The sequence below is a fragment of the Capricornis sumatraensis genome, chromosome 9 (assembly GCF_032405125.1).
Source record: "Capricornis sumatraensis isolate serow.1 chromosome 9, serow.2, whole genome shotgun sequence".
NCBI classification, from domain to species: domain Eukaryota; kingdom Metazoa; phylum Chordata; class Mammalia; order Artiodactyla; family Bovidae; genus Capricornis; species Capricornis sumatraensis.
The window spans coordinates 62,338,886-62,353,391 of record NC_091077.1 but is presented as its reverse complement, the minus strand read 5'-3'; the positions used below and the strand labels follow the sequence as shown (position 1 = coordinate 62,353,391).

At 49.2% G+C, this 14,506-nt stretch overlaps 1 protein-coding gene across 1 annotated transcript in view; it reads left to right on the top strand.

The window, feature by feature from the left end:
- The window catches only part of FAT2 (FAT atypical cadherin 2), a 60,861-nt gene extending 46,978 nt beyond the window's left edge, over window positions 1–13,883 (top strand). The window contains exons 19-23 of the mRNA XM_068981362.1: window positions 1,269–1,414; window positions 6,887–7,328; window positions 10,406–10,559; window positions 11,608–12,065; window positions 13,351–13,883. Of these exons, the coding sequence (XP_068837463.1) occupies window positions 1,269–1,414; window positions 6,887–7,328; window positions 10,406–10,559; window positions 11,608–12,065; window positions 13,351–13,883 (1,733 nt within the window). The remainder of the gene's footprint in view (window positions 1–1,268; window positions 1,415–6,886; window positions 7,329–10,405; window positions 10,560–11,607; window positions 12,066–13,350) is intronic.
- The last annotated feature ends 623 nt before the right edge of the window (window positions 13,884–14,506 follow it).

Sequence of the window (14,506 nt, the reverse complement as noted above, 5' to 3'; positions counted from 1 at the left end):
AAGACTTTAGCATCAAGTTGCCTGGGTTCCAATCCTAGCTATGCCACTTGTGAGCCACGTGACCCAAGGAAAATTAATTAACCTCTCTGTGCCTTTGTGCTATTGTAGGGATTAAGTAAGAATTAAATATTAAGTGCTTGCTAAGAAAAGTGCCTGACATATAGAAGGTGGTCAATTAACCTGAGTCAGTAACACTACTACTATTATTACTACAGTCTGATGGGTTTAACCTTAGCATTCAGAGTAGGCAGCTCAGGTTCAAATCTGAGTTTCTATCATTTACTAGCTGTGTACCCTTGAGTGGGTTATTAAAACTGTCTTTCTCCTTCTTTTGACCTGAGTTCCCTCTCTTCAACGCTTCTCTTCCTCTCCTCCCAATCCCCCTCCCCCCAAATCAATCCTCTTCCCTAGGAATCTGGAGCCCTGACAACTGATAATCTTATTCACACTGAGGTTTTAAGGATTTAATAAGTGGACTCACTTCTGGGGAGGGTGGATTTAAAAAACAAAATCTGGGGAGGGCATTGCTTAATATAACACAGCATTTCTCAAAGAGGTTTCCACAGAATGCTATGTCCAAGGGCTAACGGTAGGTGGTCCACATTAAAGGGTCGCATGGTCAAATGAGCTTGAAAAACTCAAGTTAAGGTGAAGTTTCAGACCCCTCACTATGCAACAGTGCGTTAGCAATTGCTATGGGGGATGGGGCATGCAGGACCTTATGGACGTTTCAGCTACATTATTTGTCACTATTTGCTTTCTTCTTGACTTCTTAACAGCATATCATGTGGGATGTGCTTATTCAAATGATTACACTCCTAATGATGAAGGAGATATCTTGACGCAAAAAGCCTTTGTAGTGTTCCTGAAATCACACATATATGCAAGATCCTCTCCAACTTGGCCTCCTTCTTCCCCAAGTGATGTCAGACTCAACATGGAAACTATGGAGGATTTTGATATCAACCAACATACTTGGTTGATATTTCTGGCTCGATTCGCGTTTCCTTCATGGTTTGAGCTCATAGTTTCTGACCCAGGCTGGGACCCAAGGCAAGGGTGCCTGGGGCCAAAGAAAGGTGTGCAGGGTGATGGCCCCTGTCTAACAATGTGACCCTGGACGAGTTACCCCACACCCTCGTTTCTTCACCTGTAAAATGTGAGCAATGACGCTGCTTGCCACTCAAGAGTTGAGTGAGACAAAGTCGGTTCCAGTGCTCCGTGGTGACCACTTGGTGTGGAGGTGACACCTTTGGTTGCTTTCACAGGTACTGCAGTGAGGTTCAGCGGTCAGAGTTTCGGGCGGTACCGTCTTCCGGAATTTCAGAACGGGCACATACACTTCCGCCTGAAAACACTCCAGTCACAGGCAATTCTACTGTTCAGCAATAAGACAGTGGGTCTCTCCCTGAAGGTAAGGAACCGCCACCCTGAGAGATTTCCTGGGGGCATGCCAGGCTGGGGAGGTGGGGTGGCATGGGCGTGGCCAAGAAGGCAAACTTCCGCAAAGAAATCCTTGCGTGGTTTACCGTGATCCTGGGTGTGACTCTCGAAGGTCAGAATATGAGACTTTCTAGTTACAATGGCCAAAACCACCCCACTTGGGGATGCATCATGTCCTAGTACAACGCTGGGCTGTTCTGTGGGATGACAGAGAGCCTCTGAAGATAGAAAGAGAGATGCATGAGGCCACCTAGACCTGGCTGATGCTTTTATCACTTTTGCTGAGTAACAGACCAATGTTCCCCAAGATGGATTGGACCTAGGGGGCGCTCAAGATGACAAACTCCGCATTAAGGTACATCGAATCATATGGAGGAAAATGAATTTCCTTTCTAAGGGTCTTTCAGTCCTTCTGATTATATCTGTAGAAAGTCTCAGAGTGCCTGCCTGATTTTAACACCTCCATCACACATGTCCATCTCCCAAAGAGAAAGGAGATTTTGGCAGCTAGTTCGTGCTAAGTTGCTTCAGTTGTGTCTGACTCTTTGCAGCCCTATAGACTGTAGCCCAGCAGGCTCTGCTGTCCATGGGACTCTCCAGGCAAGAATACTAGAGTGGGGTGCCATGACCTCTTCCAGGGAATCTTCCCTACCCAGGGATTGAACCCACATCTCTTATGTCTCATGCATTGGCAGGCGGGTTCTTTATCTCTAGCACCACCTGGGAAGCCCCATTTAGAATTTTTAAAATATTTGTTTATTTTTACTGCCCTGGGTCATCATTGATGCTCACAGGCTTTCTCTAGTCGCGGCGAGTGGAGGCTACTATCTGGTTGTGGTGCTGGGGCTTCTCATTGTGGTGGCTTCTTGTGTTGCAGAGCATGGGCTCTAAGAACAAGGCCTCAGTAGTTGTGTTGCTCTGCGGTGTGTGGGATCGTCCCACGGCAGGGATCTGTGTCCCTTGCGTTGCAAGGCGGATTCTTCACCACTGGACCACCAGGGAAGCCCTAGTTAGAACTGAGTTCATTTAGCAAATATTTATCAAGCATTACTATGCAACAGGCACTCTTCCAGGTGCTTGGGTCTTATCAGTGAAAAAGATTTTAAAAAAAAACCCTCTTAGAGTTTTCATCCTATGGTGAGAGACTGACAGTAAACCTAGTAAATCAGAAAATTACAGAATTTGTCTAAATGTGATAAGTGTTTGGGGTTAAAAGAGAAGAAAAAAGGTTAAGGGGGATCAGGAATGTGGGAAGTTACAATTTTAAATAAGGTGGTTAGGGAAGGTTCCATTGAGGGTCTAGTTATGTAGACCTCTGGGGGAACAGCATTCTAGGTAGAGGGAACAGTCGTTGGTAGGAGATTGCTTGGCATGTTTAAAAACAGCTCCGGTGTCAATGTGGCTTGAGTGAAGTGAGCAGGGGAGCAGTAGTAGCACAAGCTGAGGTCTGATACATAATAAGATGAGATGAGAGCATATCTATAAAAAGTTCTCAGGCTATTGAAGAACATTGGGTTTTATTCTGAGTAATAGAGGGGATGTTAAAGGTTTTGAGCAAAGAATTAAGATGTTTTGACATATGTGAAAAGGGTCCTCATGGCTACTGTGCTGAGAATAGACTTTAGAGGAACAAGGATGGAAGTGGAAAGACCCAGCCCAAAGGGAGTAATTCTGGTGAGAGATGATGTCAGTTTAGATCAGGGGAATGACTGTGGAACTGGGAAAAAAAAGAGTTGAGATGCTGGAGATATTTTGAAGGCAAAGACAGCAGGACCCTGGAGGAGCTGAATGAGGGCTAGGAGAGAAAACAAGGAGTAGGATGTTGACCTGCAGCAACCAGAAGGAATGGAGTTGCTGCCAACAGACCTAGCCAAGGATATGGATAGAGTAGGTTGGGGAAGCGGGGGTGACCAGGAGTTCCATCTTGGACACATGAGCTTGAGATAACTATTAGACCTACTAGTGGAGTTGGACAGACAAAATCTAGTGAGAAAGTTCTGGGCTGGAGGTGAAGATCTGAGATTCTTCAACATACATGTGGTATTCACAACCATGAGACTGGGAAGATCACCAAGAAGTGCAGGTTAAAATGAGGGTACATCAAGGATCTATCCTTGAGATACTCTATCACTGAGAAGTCAAGAGAATCCAATAAAGGAGAATGAAAAGATGCAACCAGTGACGCTGAAGGACAACGAACAGAGTATTGTATCTGGGAAGCCAGATGAAGGGTTTGTATTAGGAAGGAAGCAGTGGGGCTTCCCTGGTGGCTCAGTGGTACAGAGTCCATGCAGGAGACATGGGTTCGATCCCTGGTCTGGGGAAATCCCACATGCCTCAGAGCAACGAAGCCCATGCACCACAACTACTGGGCCAGTGTAGAGCCTGGGAGCCTCTGCTGAACCCATGTGCCACAACTACTGAAGCCCGCATGCCCTAGAGCCCAGTGCTACGCAACCAGAGAAGTAGCTGCAGTGAGAAGCCCGACTGCTGATCCCATGTGTCACAGCTGCTGAAGCCCGCACGCCCTAGAGCCCAGTGCTACGCAACCAGAGAAGTCGCTGCAATGAGGAGCCCATGCACTACAACTCGAGAGTAGCCCTCACTCTCTGCAACTAGAGAACAACTGTGTACAGCAACGAAGACTCAGCACAGCCATAAATAAATCAATATATAAATAAAGTTACATATAAAAAGAGAAGGAAGCATTGAGTGATCAGCTCAGTCATATTCTGCTAAGAGGTCAAATAAGATACAAAGTGACATCAATCATTGGATTTGGCAACAAAGAGGACCCTGCATACTCTGACATCAGTGGTTTCTGTGTCATGATGTCACGGTGGGTAGGAGTGGAATTTTACTACAAAGAGAAAGCAAATAAAGAAAGTGCAATCTGGCAAGAGATGTGGGTTCAATAAAACTTTTTTTTTTTTTTTTTTTTTAAGATTAGAGCAGTAGGGACTTCCGTGGTGGTACAGTGGCAAAGACGCTATGCTCCCAAAACAGGGGACCCATGTTTGATCACTGGTCAGGGAACCGGATCCCACATGCCAGAGCTAAGATGTTCTTATGCCTCAACTAAAGATCCCACATGCTACAACAAAGGTCAAAGACCCTGCATGTGACAACTAAGATCTGGGAAATAAATAAATACATAAATATATATATTTTTAAAAGATTAGAGCAATAGCAGCATGTCTATTTGATGCCCGGAATGATCCAGTAGAGAATGAACGAAGATCTAGGAAGGAGAAGAGATAGTCAGTGGTCTCTTGTCCAATCTGTAGGAGGTTAAGAAGGGTAGGGTGGGATCTAGTGCACGAATAGAGAAATTGGCTTTGGACAACATGGACAGATGTGATGGTGACCGTGCCTATAACTTCCCATCTGGTCGCTGAGAGCGAGGATGGGGAGAGAGGCATTAAGGGTCTAAGGAGAGAGAAGTTGTGAAAATAGTCATCTGGGAGAGCGAGGGGACTAAATAAGACAGTGAAAGTGTTAGTCGCTCGGTCTTGTCCAACTCTTTGCAAAACCATGGACTGTGGCTCATCTGGCTCCTCTGTCCATGGAATTCTCCAGGCAAGAATACTGGAGTGGGTGGCCATTCTCTTCTCTGGGAGATCTTCCCCACCCAGGGATCGAACCTGGGTCTCCCGCACTGCAAGCAGATTCTTTACCGTCTGAGCCAACAGGGAAGCCCAACCAAGATAGTACAATTGTTGGGTAGTACGAAGGACACATTTGAGACTCATGGCCATGAAATTAAAGGGAGACCGATAAGCAAAGGCTGTGTGTTACTCCGTAGCCACGTTCAGCTCCATAATACCTATACAGGGTAGAGGGAAAGTTGAGTTTTACCTGATTTGTGTATTTGCCAAGTGAGATCTACCAAGTTGGAAAGGGAAAAGAATTTGTCTATGGACTTTTAAGCTTGATAAGGTGAGGAGTGAGGACATGACAGAAGGGAGAAACAGTGAAAAAATGGAGGGATCAATGGAGTTGTGGTCTTTGGTAAGTGAAAGCAGTGATTTAATAACAATGTTTTGTATAAGATGTACTTATAAAAAAATTTTTTTTAATTGAACAATAATGGCTTTACAGAATTTTGCGATTTCCTGTCATACATCAACAAGAACCACCCATAGTTACACCCATGTCCCCTCCCTCCCGGGCCTCCCTCCCATCTCCCTCCCCATCCTACTATTCAGTCTGTCACAGTGCCCATATTTAAGTTCCCTGAGTCACACAGCAAATTCTCATTGGCTATCTATTTTAGATATAGTATTATAATTTTCTATGTTACTCTCTCCATACATAAGATATACTTATTTTTTACATTCTCTTTCCTCAATGGTTTTCTATTTGCTGTAATAATATGAAACCTTCTTTTTAATAAAGGTATGTGTAGTATTCAACCAGGGCAAAAATTGGCAAGATTGTGTACAAATGGCCAGCCTCTAGAAAACACCGGGTTAGACCATATTTCACCCAGAGGAAGCTCTGCTTAATCCAGCTCTACTTAATAGTTTCACTTTGTTGTTGTTGTTGCTCAGTTGCTAAGTTGTGTCCAACTCTTGGTGACCCCACGAACTGCAGCACACCACCCTTCCCTGTCCTTCACTATCTCCCAGAGTTTGCTCAGACTCATGTCCATTGAGTTGATGATGCCATCCAACCATCTCATCCTCTGCCATCCCCTTCTCCTCCTGCCTTCAATCTTCCCCAGCATCAGCATCTTTTCCAGTGAGTTGGCTCTTCGCATCACGTGGCCAAAGAATTCGCGCTTCAGCTTCAGCATCGTCCTTCCAGTGAATATTCAGGGTTGACTTCCTTTAGGATTGTCTGGTTTGACCTCCTTGCAGTCCAAGGGACTCTCAAGAGTCTTCTCTAGCACCACAGTCTGAAAGCATCAATCCTTCAGTGCTCAGCATTCTTTATGGTCCAGCTCTCACAGCCATACATGACTACTGGAAAAACTATAGCTTTGACTAGATGCACCTTTGTCAGCTTGTGGATCCCCTGAAATCAGCTTTAAGATCCACTTCAAGAACTGCTGAACTGTTGAATAAGGGAGTGAGGGTGCAAGGGAGGTTTTTGGTTTCCCTGAAGGCTTAGGAGAGGCCTGTGAAGAAGACTCCAAAAGACAGGGTCCAGCGAGATGTCTCTGGGCCTCAGTTTCCTCATCTGTGAAATGGAGATGCTACCCCTGCCCAGGACATTCCATAGAGAACAGCGAGGGCCAAATGAGACCACAAATGGAAGTGCACCTTGAAGGGTTTTATGCTCTACAAATACAATATCTAAAAAAAATACAGCCTTGAAAAATCACTACCCCTCTTACCTGTAAGAATACACTAAGATTCTTTGCACTAGCAGCTTCTGAGCAAGGTTTTTTCTAAGGACTTCTTGGTTTTGCTGATGGTCATCTGGGTTTTCTTTACAGCTGGTCAACGGAGTGCTCCAGCTGGAATACCACTGCCCAGGTGGCTTCTATGGAAATCTTTCCTCCCAGTTGCACGTGAATGACCACGAGTGGCACTCTGTTCTAGTGGAGGAGATGGACACTTCCGTCCGCCTGTTGGTTGACAGTGCAAGAAGCACCTCCCTTGAGCTCCCAGAGAACTGCCAGGGTCTGAAGCCTGAAAGGGACCTCTTTCTGGGTGGCCTCGTCCACTCGCATTCTTCCCCAAATGTCTCCCAGGGCTTTGAAGGCTGCCTGGATGCTGTTGTGATCAACAGAGAGGTGCTGGAGCTGCTGGTCCATGGCAAGAAGGTGGCCGGTTTGCTGGAGAGGCGGGCCCTCACTGAGTGCTGCTTCCCCAGTGACCAGTGCGGCTGGAACCCATGTCTCAATGGTGGGAAGTGCTCACCGACTGGCGGGGCAGGTAAGGCTGTGGCTGACCCCGAGGCTCACCGCAGGAGCCTCTGCAGAGGACCCTGACATGCTGAACTAGCAATCATGGGTCACTGTAGAGTTGACTGAGTATATTTCTCCAACGCAGCCCCTTGAGGGAGAGAGGGGAGAGGGAAGTAAAGCTCTGTTTTACTGTTCAAGAAACCACTGTGCTACAGAAGGGATACCTGGAAAGGTAAGGGAATTCAGCCAAGGTCACAGGGCTGAAGTTTGAGACAGGCTCAGAGTGCAGATCTCAGTGGAAATAATTCCTCCTTTTCCTTTACTGTCTGGTGAGTTGGGCTCAGCTAGGTTTATACTAGAGAAGGCAATGGCAACCCACTCCAGTACTCTTGCCTGGAAAATCCCACTGGTGAAGGAGCCTGGTGGGCTGCAGTTCATGGGGTTGCTAAGAGTCGGACATGACTGAGTGACTTCACTTTCACTTTTCACTTTCATGCATTGGAGAAGGAAATGGCAACCCACTCCAGTGTTCTTACCTGGAGAATGCCAGGGATGGGGGAGCCTTGTGGGCTGCCATCTATGGGGTCGCACAGAGTTGGAGACGACTGAAGCAACTTAGCACCAGCAGCATGTTTACACCAGGGGAGGCCAAGAGTCTTCTTTCTCCTTAAACAAGAACTATCTTTCTACTTTTTTTTTCTGGATGGGGGAAGGGGGTGAATGGGGACCTCCATATAGAAGGCTGAGGTCAACACATCCGTGTCATCATTGGTCCATGCTAAGTTTCTCTTTCTTACTGCCCTTTATACTCCACTGCCTTTTCCCTTCCCCAAACTCATAGGTAAACATTTAAAGTGTGTGGGTTTTTTTTTTTTTTTTTGGCCATACTGCACAGTATATGGGATCTTGGTTTCCTGACCAGGGATCAAACCCTCACCCCTCAGTGGAAGCATGGAATCTTAACCACTGGACCACCAGGAGGTCCCTAAAGTTTTTAAAAGTGTCCTTTCAACATGCATGAACTATATTTCACATGCTTGAATTTTTACACTCTTCCATCCACACTGCCACAAGTAATTCTTTTCTCTAATATATTTCTTTTAATTGGAGGATAATTTCTTTACAATGTTGCATTGGTTTCTGCCATACATCAACATGAATCAGCCATAGGCATATATATATGTCTCCTCCCTCTTGAACTTCCCTCCTACTACGTTTAATTTCAGCTCAATTTGCCAAGGTGTGCATGTGCTTACCTTTCCCCTCTCCTCTTTCCTAGCAATGGACATCCCACTTCCATCAACAGGGCTGCACTGAACATCCTTCCATGTCATCTTACGAACCTACATGAGAACTTTCACACACACACACACACATGAAATTCACAAACCCAGAGTGTACCAATACTTTGACTAAGTCAGGTCAGATTGCTCTCCAGTATGGCTGCAGCAGTCTGTGCTTCCACAGCAAGTGCATGGGGTTCCTAAGCACCTATATCCCTGTCAACACCTGGCACTCTCCCATTTTCTAATGTTTGCCTGACTGATAATACTGTCATTTCTACCTGAGATATCCAAGGAGTCCATCACTTCTGTGTCCCCACTGCCATGAGTCTGACCCCAGCCCTCACCACCTCTCATCTTCTCTTCTGCACCAGCCACCTCCTTGCTCTCCTGCTTCTGTCCCTCTACTAGCATCTTCCAGCAGGACACCAGAGCCATCCTTACACAGTGCAGATCTGAGCACATCACTGTCCTGCTCAGACCCTAGTGGCAGCTTCCCCTTGCTGTTCAGCTGCTGCTGCTGCTGCTAAGTCACTTCAGTCGTGTCCGACTCTGTGTGACCCCATAGATGGCAGCCCACCAGGCTCCCCCATCCCTGGGATTCTCCAGGCAAGAACAATGGAGTGGGTTGCCATTTCCTTCCCCAATGCATGAAAGTGAAAAGTGAAAGGGAAGTCGCTCAGTCGTGTCCGACTCTTAGTGACCCCATGGACTGCAGCCCACCAGGCTCCTCCATCCATGGGACTCTCCAGGCAAGAGTACTGGAGTGGGGTGCCATTTCCTTCTCCAATGCATGAAAGTGAAAAGTGAAAGGGGAGTCGCTCAGTCGTGTTCAACTCTTGGCGACCCCATGGACTGCAGCCTACCAGGCTCCGCCATCCATGGGATTTTCCCAGGCAAGAGTACTGGAGTGGGGTGCCATTGAAGGAGTCCCAATTTCTTACTTCTGCCTATGGCTCGCATGAACTGGCCCCTTCACCTGCCGGCCCTCCTGCTCCCACTCTCCCCTCTGCTCCCTAGGCTCACCCCCGCCCCGACCCCTGGTGATATGTCATGCTCTCTCCTCTGCGTCTTTGCACACGTTCTCCTTTGCTTAAAGCATCTTCTTCTTTGCCTCTCTATCTTTTTGCCTGGCTAATTTTTACTCATCCTTCAGGTCTGAACTAAAATACCACCTCCTCCAGGAAACCTCCCCTGGTCCCTAGTTTAGGCTAGTTTCCTCCCCTAACACTTCCATTCAATAAAACGAGTTTTTATAATAATTACTAATATACTGATATGATATATAACTGTCTCAGTTTGATCACCCCCCCCCCCCCCCCCCGCCAGTTGCCATTTGCTTGTGGTGTAACTCTGAGCCAATGTCATACATTCCCAGGCCTTGCTTCCTGGCCAGCCATCACCTTCCACCTGTCCCCAGGCACAAGGACAATAATAATAACTAATGATGAGGACCATAACAGCAACCAATCTCAGAGCCAATGGGTGGGTCAGATGAGCTAATACTTGAAGACACTTAGAACAGTGACTACACTGAATAGCATTGTTTAGGATGACAATGATGATGCCCATTAGTATCTGTTAGATGACTGTTCCCTGTAGGCTGTAAGTTGTTTAAGGGCAGGAATCAAGTCTTCTTGCCCAGCTGAGCACCACTGCCCAACACGGAGCATGTGGCAGAGGGGAGCACTCAGTAGCTAAGTGTGGACCCCGGGATCTGCAAACACTCAAGGTCCCCCTCCATCCTGGAGGCTCAGTCCACCCGCAGTCACCAGACCACGAGGCCAGTGTGTCCTCTCACCTCCTTGCCCTTTCCTCCCAGGATATGTCTGTGTGTGCCGCCCACAATTTTCTGGGAGGCACTGCGAACAAAGAAAGGAGAACTGCACCTCAGCTCCCTGCCTGGAAGGTGGAACTTGCATCTCCTCCCCCGAGGGAGCCCCCTGTGTCTGCCCTCACCCCTACACAGGAGACAGGTAAGCACAGGAGAGGCCCCCAGCTGTGGGCTCCTCTTCCTGAGGTTGGCAGCACCTCTGCCCTCTGAGCCCTAAAGAGGCCAGTGGGAAGCCAGGGGCCAAGTAATCCAGCGACCTGACCTTGTGGCCTTTTCCAGGGGTCAGGCCTTCTTCCTCCCACCACCTGCATCAGGAACACCCCACGAGGGGAGGCACTTGCTATTCAGACAGACCGCCCAAGCCCTCTGCTGAACCCAGTGGACTGGACTCGCCAGGCTGGGGTCCAGGAATCTACTTCATACCAGCTCCTCAGGCATTTCTGGTCTTTGCTGAAGTCTGAAAATGCTCAAGTTCTTATTCTCTTGCTCTGGCCCCTGACTTTCAGAAAGCAGCCTGGGGGCAATGATTCCCCTCGGGACAGGCTCCACTGTGGACTCATGCCCCACCACTAGCTACCTGTGCCTTGTGTAATGCTGCCCTGGGGTTGCCAGGGAAGGAGAGTCACCCACGATAAGCCTAGACACAAAGAGGCTTCTGGCAATTCACTGGTTTTATGAATTCCCAACTTGGAAACCCTTTAAAAATCATGAGGGAGACTTATGAAAAATAAAAATTGCTGGAACAATTAAATTGGAATCTCCAAGGAAGGAGGCCTGGGATTCTATTTATAACACACTCCCAAGGGATCCTCCACCCTGCTGTCAGTGTGTATGTAAGAGATCCAGTAGTGTGGTCCACCCACCCATTTTACAGGTGGGGAAACTGAGACCGAGAGAAGGAAAGGGCTTCTCCAAGATTCCCCCATATGTTTATCTTAAAGTCCTTTCTCTCAGCACCCGGTCAGGGAGCTAAGATCCCACATGCCACGGGGGAACTAAACTCACGGGCTGCAACTACTAAGCCTGAGTGCTTCAGAGCCCGCCTGCTACAACTAGAGAATCTGTGAACCGCAAAGAAAGCTCCTGCATGCAGCAACTAAGACTCAAGAAAGCCAAATTAATGATAAATAAAGAGGGGACATGGGAAGGCCTATATAGTGACTGCGTCCTCTACTTCTCTGTCCCTGCAGGTGTGAAATGGAGGCCAGGGGCTGCTCAGAAGGACACTGCCTCGTCACCCCTGAGATCACAAGGGGGGACTGGGGACAGCAGGAGATTCTGATCATCATAGTGGCCCTGCTGGTCATCGTCGTCATCTCCACGGTGCTTCTCTTCTACTGCCGCCGTTGCAAGTCGCACAAGCCCGTGGCCATGGAGGACCCAGATCTCCTGGCCAGGAGTGTGGGTGTTGACACCCAAGCCACACCTGCCATTGAGCTCAACCCCCTGAGCACCAGCTCCTGCAACAACCTGAACCAAATGGAGCCAGGCAAGACCTCGGCTCCAAATGAACTTGTCACTTTCGGACCCAGCTCTAAGCAACGGCCCATGGTCTGCAGCGTTCCTCCCAGACTCCCGCCAGCTGCGGTCTCTTCCCACCCTGACAACGAGGCCATCATTAAGAGGAGATGGTCAGGCGAGGAGATGGGTCAGTATAGCCACAGGCTGTTAGCCTCTGGGATCGATGGGACGGGGCAGTAGACGGAAACACTCCATTATCTGAGACATGAGGGTTTTCAGCCACCATCCAGTCCACGAAGGGATGTGGTCAAGGTCAGGGTGCACTAGTGGGCTGGACCAGACTCCAGGCCTCTGGACTCAAAAGTCTATGCCTTGTTCCACTGAACTGTGATGCACTCGTCTAAATTCCAAGTCACTCCCCAGGACTGACGTCCATGGCAGAAACCCACAGACCCGGGATGGGGATGGGGAGGACCCATGGGGTTAAAAGGGAGCTTCTGTATATATTTACTTGGGTTTCCCTGATGGCTCAGCTGGTAAAGAATCCACCTGCAATGCAGGAGACCTGGGTTTGATCCCTGGGTTGGGAAGATTACCTAGAGAAGGGAAAAGCTACCCACTCCAGTATTCTGGCCTGGAGAATTCCATGGACTGTATAGTTCATGGGGTTGCAAAGAGTCGGACACAACTGAGTGACTTTAACTCACTTACATGTATATTTACACTTTTCTGGAAAGGGAGAGAGAGAGGCAGTTGTCTAGTTGGCTAGCCACCCAGTCTAGAGGTACAGCAGCCTTGGGCCAGACCTGGCTCACCCTGAGGAGGGATCTTCCCCCTCCTCTCATCTTTAGCTCAACAGGAGGTGAATTTGTAAAGTACTTTATGTTTCCAGGCTTACTTACTAATAGTTCAACAGTTATTGGCATTAACTGTCTGCCATTAGGCTAACTGGGACCCATATAGACACACTGACTTGTTGTAACTCTCCCAGCTCTTCAGGGATAGAGGTAGGACCAAGGATGCCTGATGACCAAGCTTCCAAGCCACGTCTCATGTAATCATTCCCTGTGATAGACACCATCACATCTCCTAGCCCAAAAGACATGTTTGTGTCCTTCAATTAAGGAGACAAAACTCACCAGTAGGATTTTGATGGAGCTGCTGTCTCCAGGAATGGGGGTTGGCTGCATGGAGCCATTCAGATTCTTCCCTCATTCACTGACCCTTGAAGCGGTGGCACAGATTTGCAAAATGGGCTGGCTTTGAGTTAAACCTCTGGCTTTCAACTTGGCCCCACTGGATTCTAGATATTAACTTAAGCTGCCAGAGACAACACACACAGATGGGCCACATACCCACTGACTCCTTGGCTCTTCTCTGCCACATGCTAAGTCATGTACATTAGCTCTAAGGCCAGCTGGAACCTTCACCAGGGAAACTCAGAGCTCACCCTATCATGTGTTCCCTTTCAGTGTACCCAGGCGGAGCCACGGTCTGGCCCCCAACTTACTCCAGGAAGGAACGCTGGGAATACCCCCACTCCGAAGTCACCCCTGGCCCTCTGTCACTGTCGCCTCACTGCCACCAGAACCCAGCCGTGATGCCAGACCCCAGTGGCCTCTACGGGGGCTTCCCCTTCCCACTGGAGCTGGAAAACAAGCGAGCACCTCTCCCACCCCGTTACAGCAACCAGAACCTGGAAGATCTGATCCCCCCGCGGCCCCCCAGTCCCCGGGAGCACCTGCCGGCTCCCTGTCTCAATGAGTACACAGCCATCAGCTACTACCACTCGCAGTTCCAGCAGGGAGGGGGAGGGCCCTGCCTGGCAGAAGGGGGCTACAAGGGGGTGAGCATGCGCCTCAGCCGGGCCGGGCCCTCTTACGCCGACTGTGAGGTAGGGGGTGGGCACCCCCTGGGCCGGGGCCAGCCCCAGGCCCCCCCCAACTATGAGGGCTCTGACATGGTGGAGAGTGATTATGGGAGCTGTGAGGAGGTCATGTTCTAGCTATCCTCAGAGGGAGGCAGGCAGGAGGCTGAGGACCCAACACCTCCCCTCCGACTGGTGGGGAGTGAATTGAGCATGGCTGGGAAAGAGGGAGGGAAGCCCCCATACCCAGTCCAAGCTGCCAAATCTTGAAATGTGCTCTTGCAGACCCCAGCTGGTCCCTGAGGATGGAGGGAAGCTGAGGGTAGAGCTCCAGACACAGCACCAGGGCCCCCAGCAGAAAGGGGGTGCCCAGAGCCGTTACCCTAGAAACCCAGGAAAAACTGACTCCTGGGATAGGCAAGAGGCGGTGGGCCCCCCTGATGGTCCCCAGGGATTCAGAGCCTGAACTAGTAGGCTGACCCTGATGGGCACCCTCTTAGACTTGCCCACAGCTGTGCTCTGCAGGCCATGGTGGGCCTGTGCCTCACAGGCAAGTGCCACACCTGCTGTAGAGACAAGGCCCAAGGTCACAAGCCCTGCGGGGCAACAGGGGCTCTCCAAGGGGCTGAGAGGTGAGCAGCAGGTGAGCAGCTACCACATGCCACCTGTGCACCCTGCCTGCCAGGCATCGGAGGTAAGCTGATGAGCCTCGGTGACGAAGGTTCCCCAGGGGCATCACTTGGCCTCAGTCTCCTGGTGGT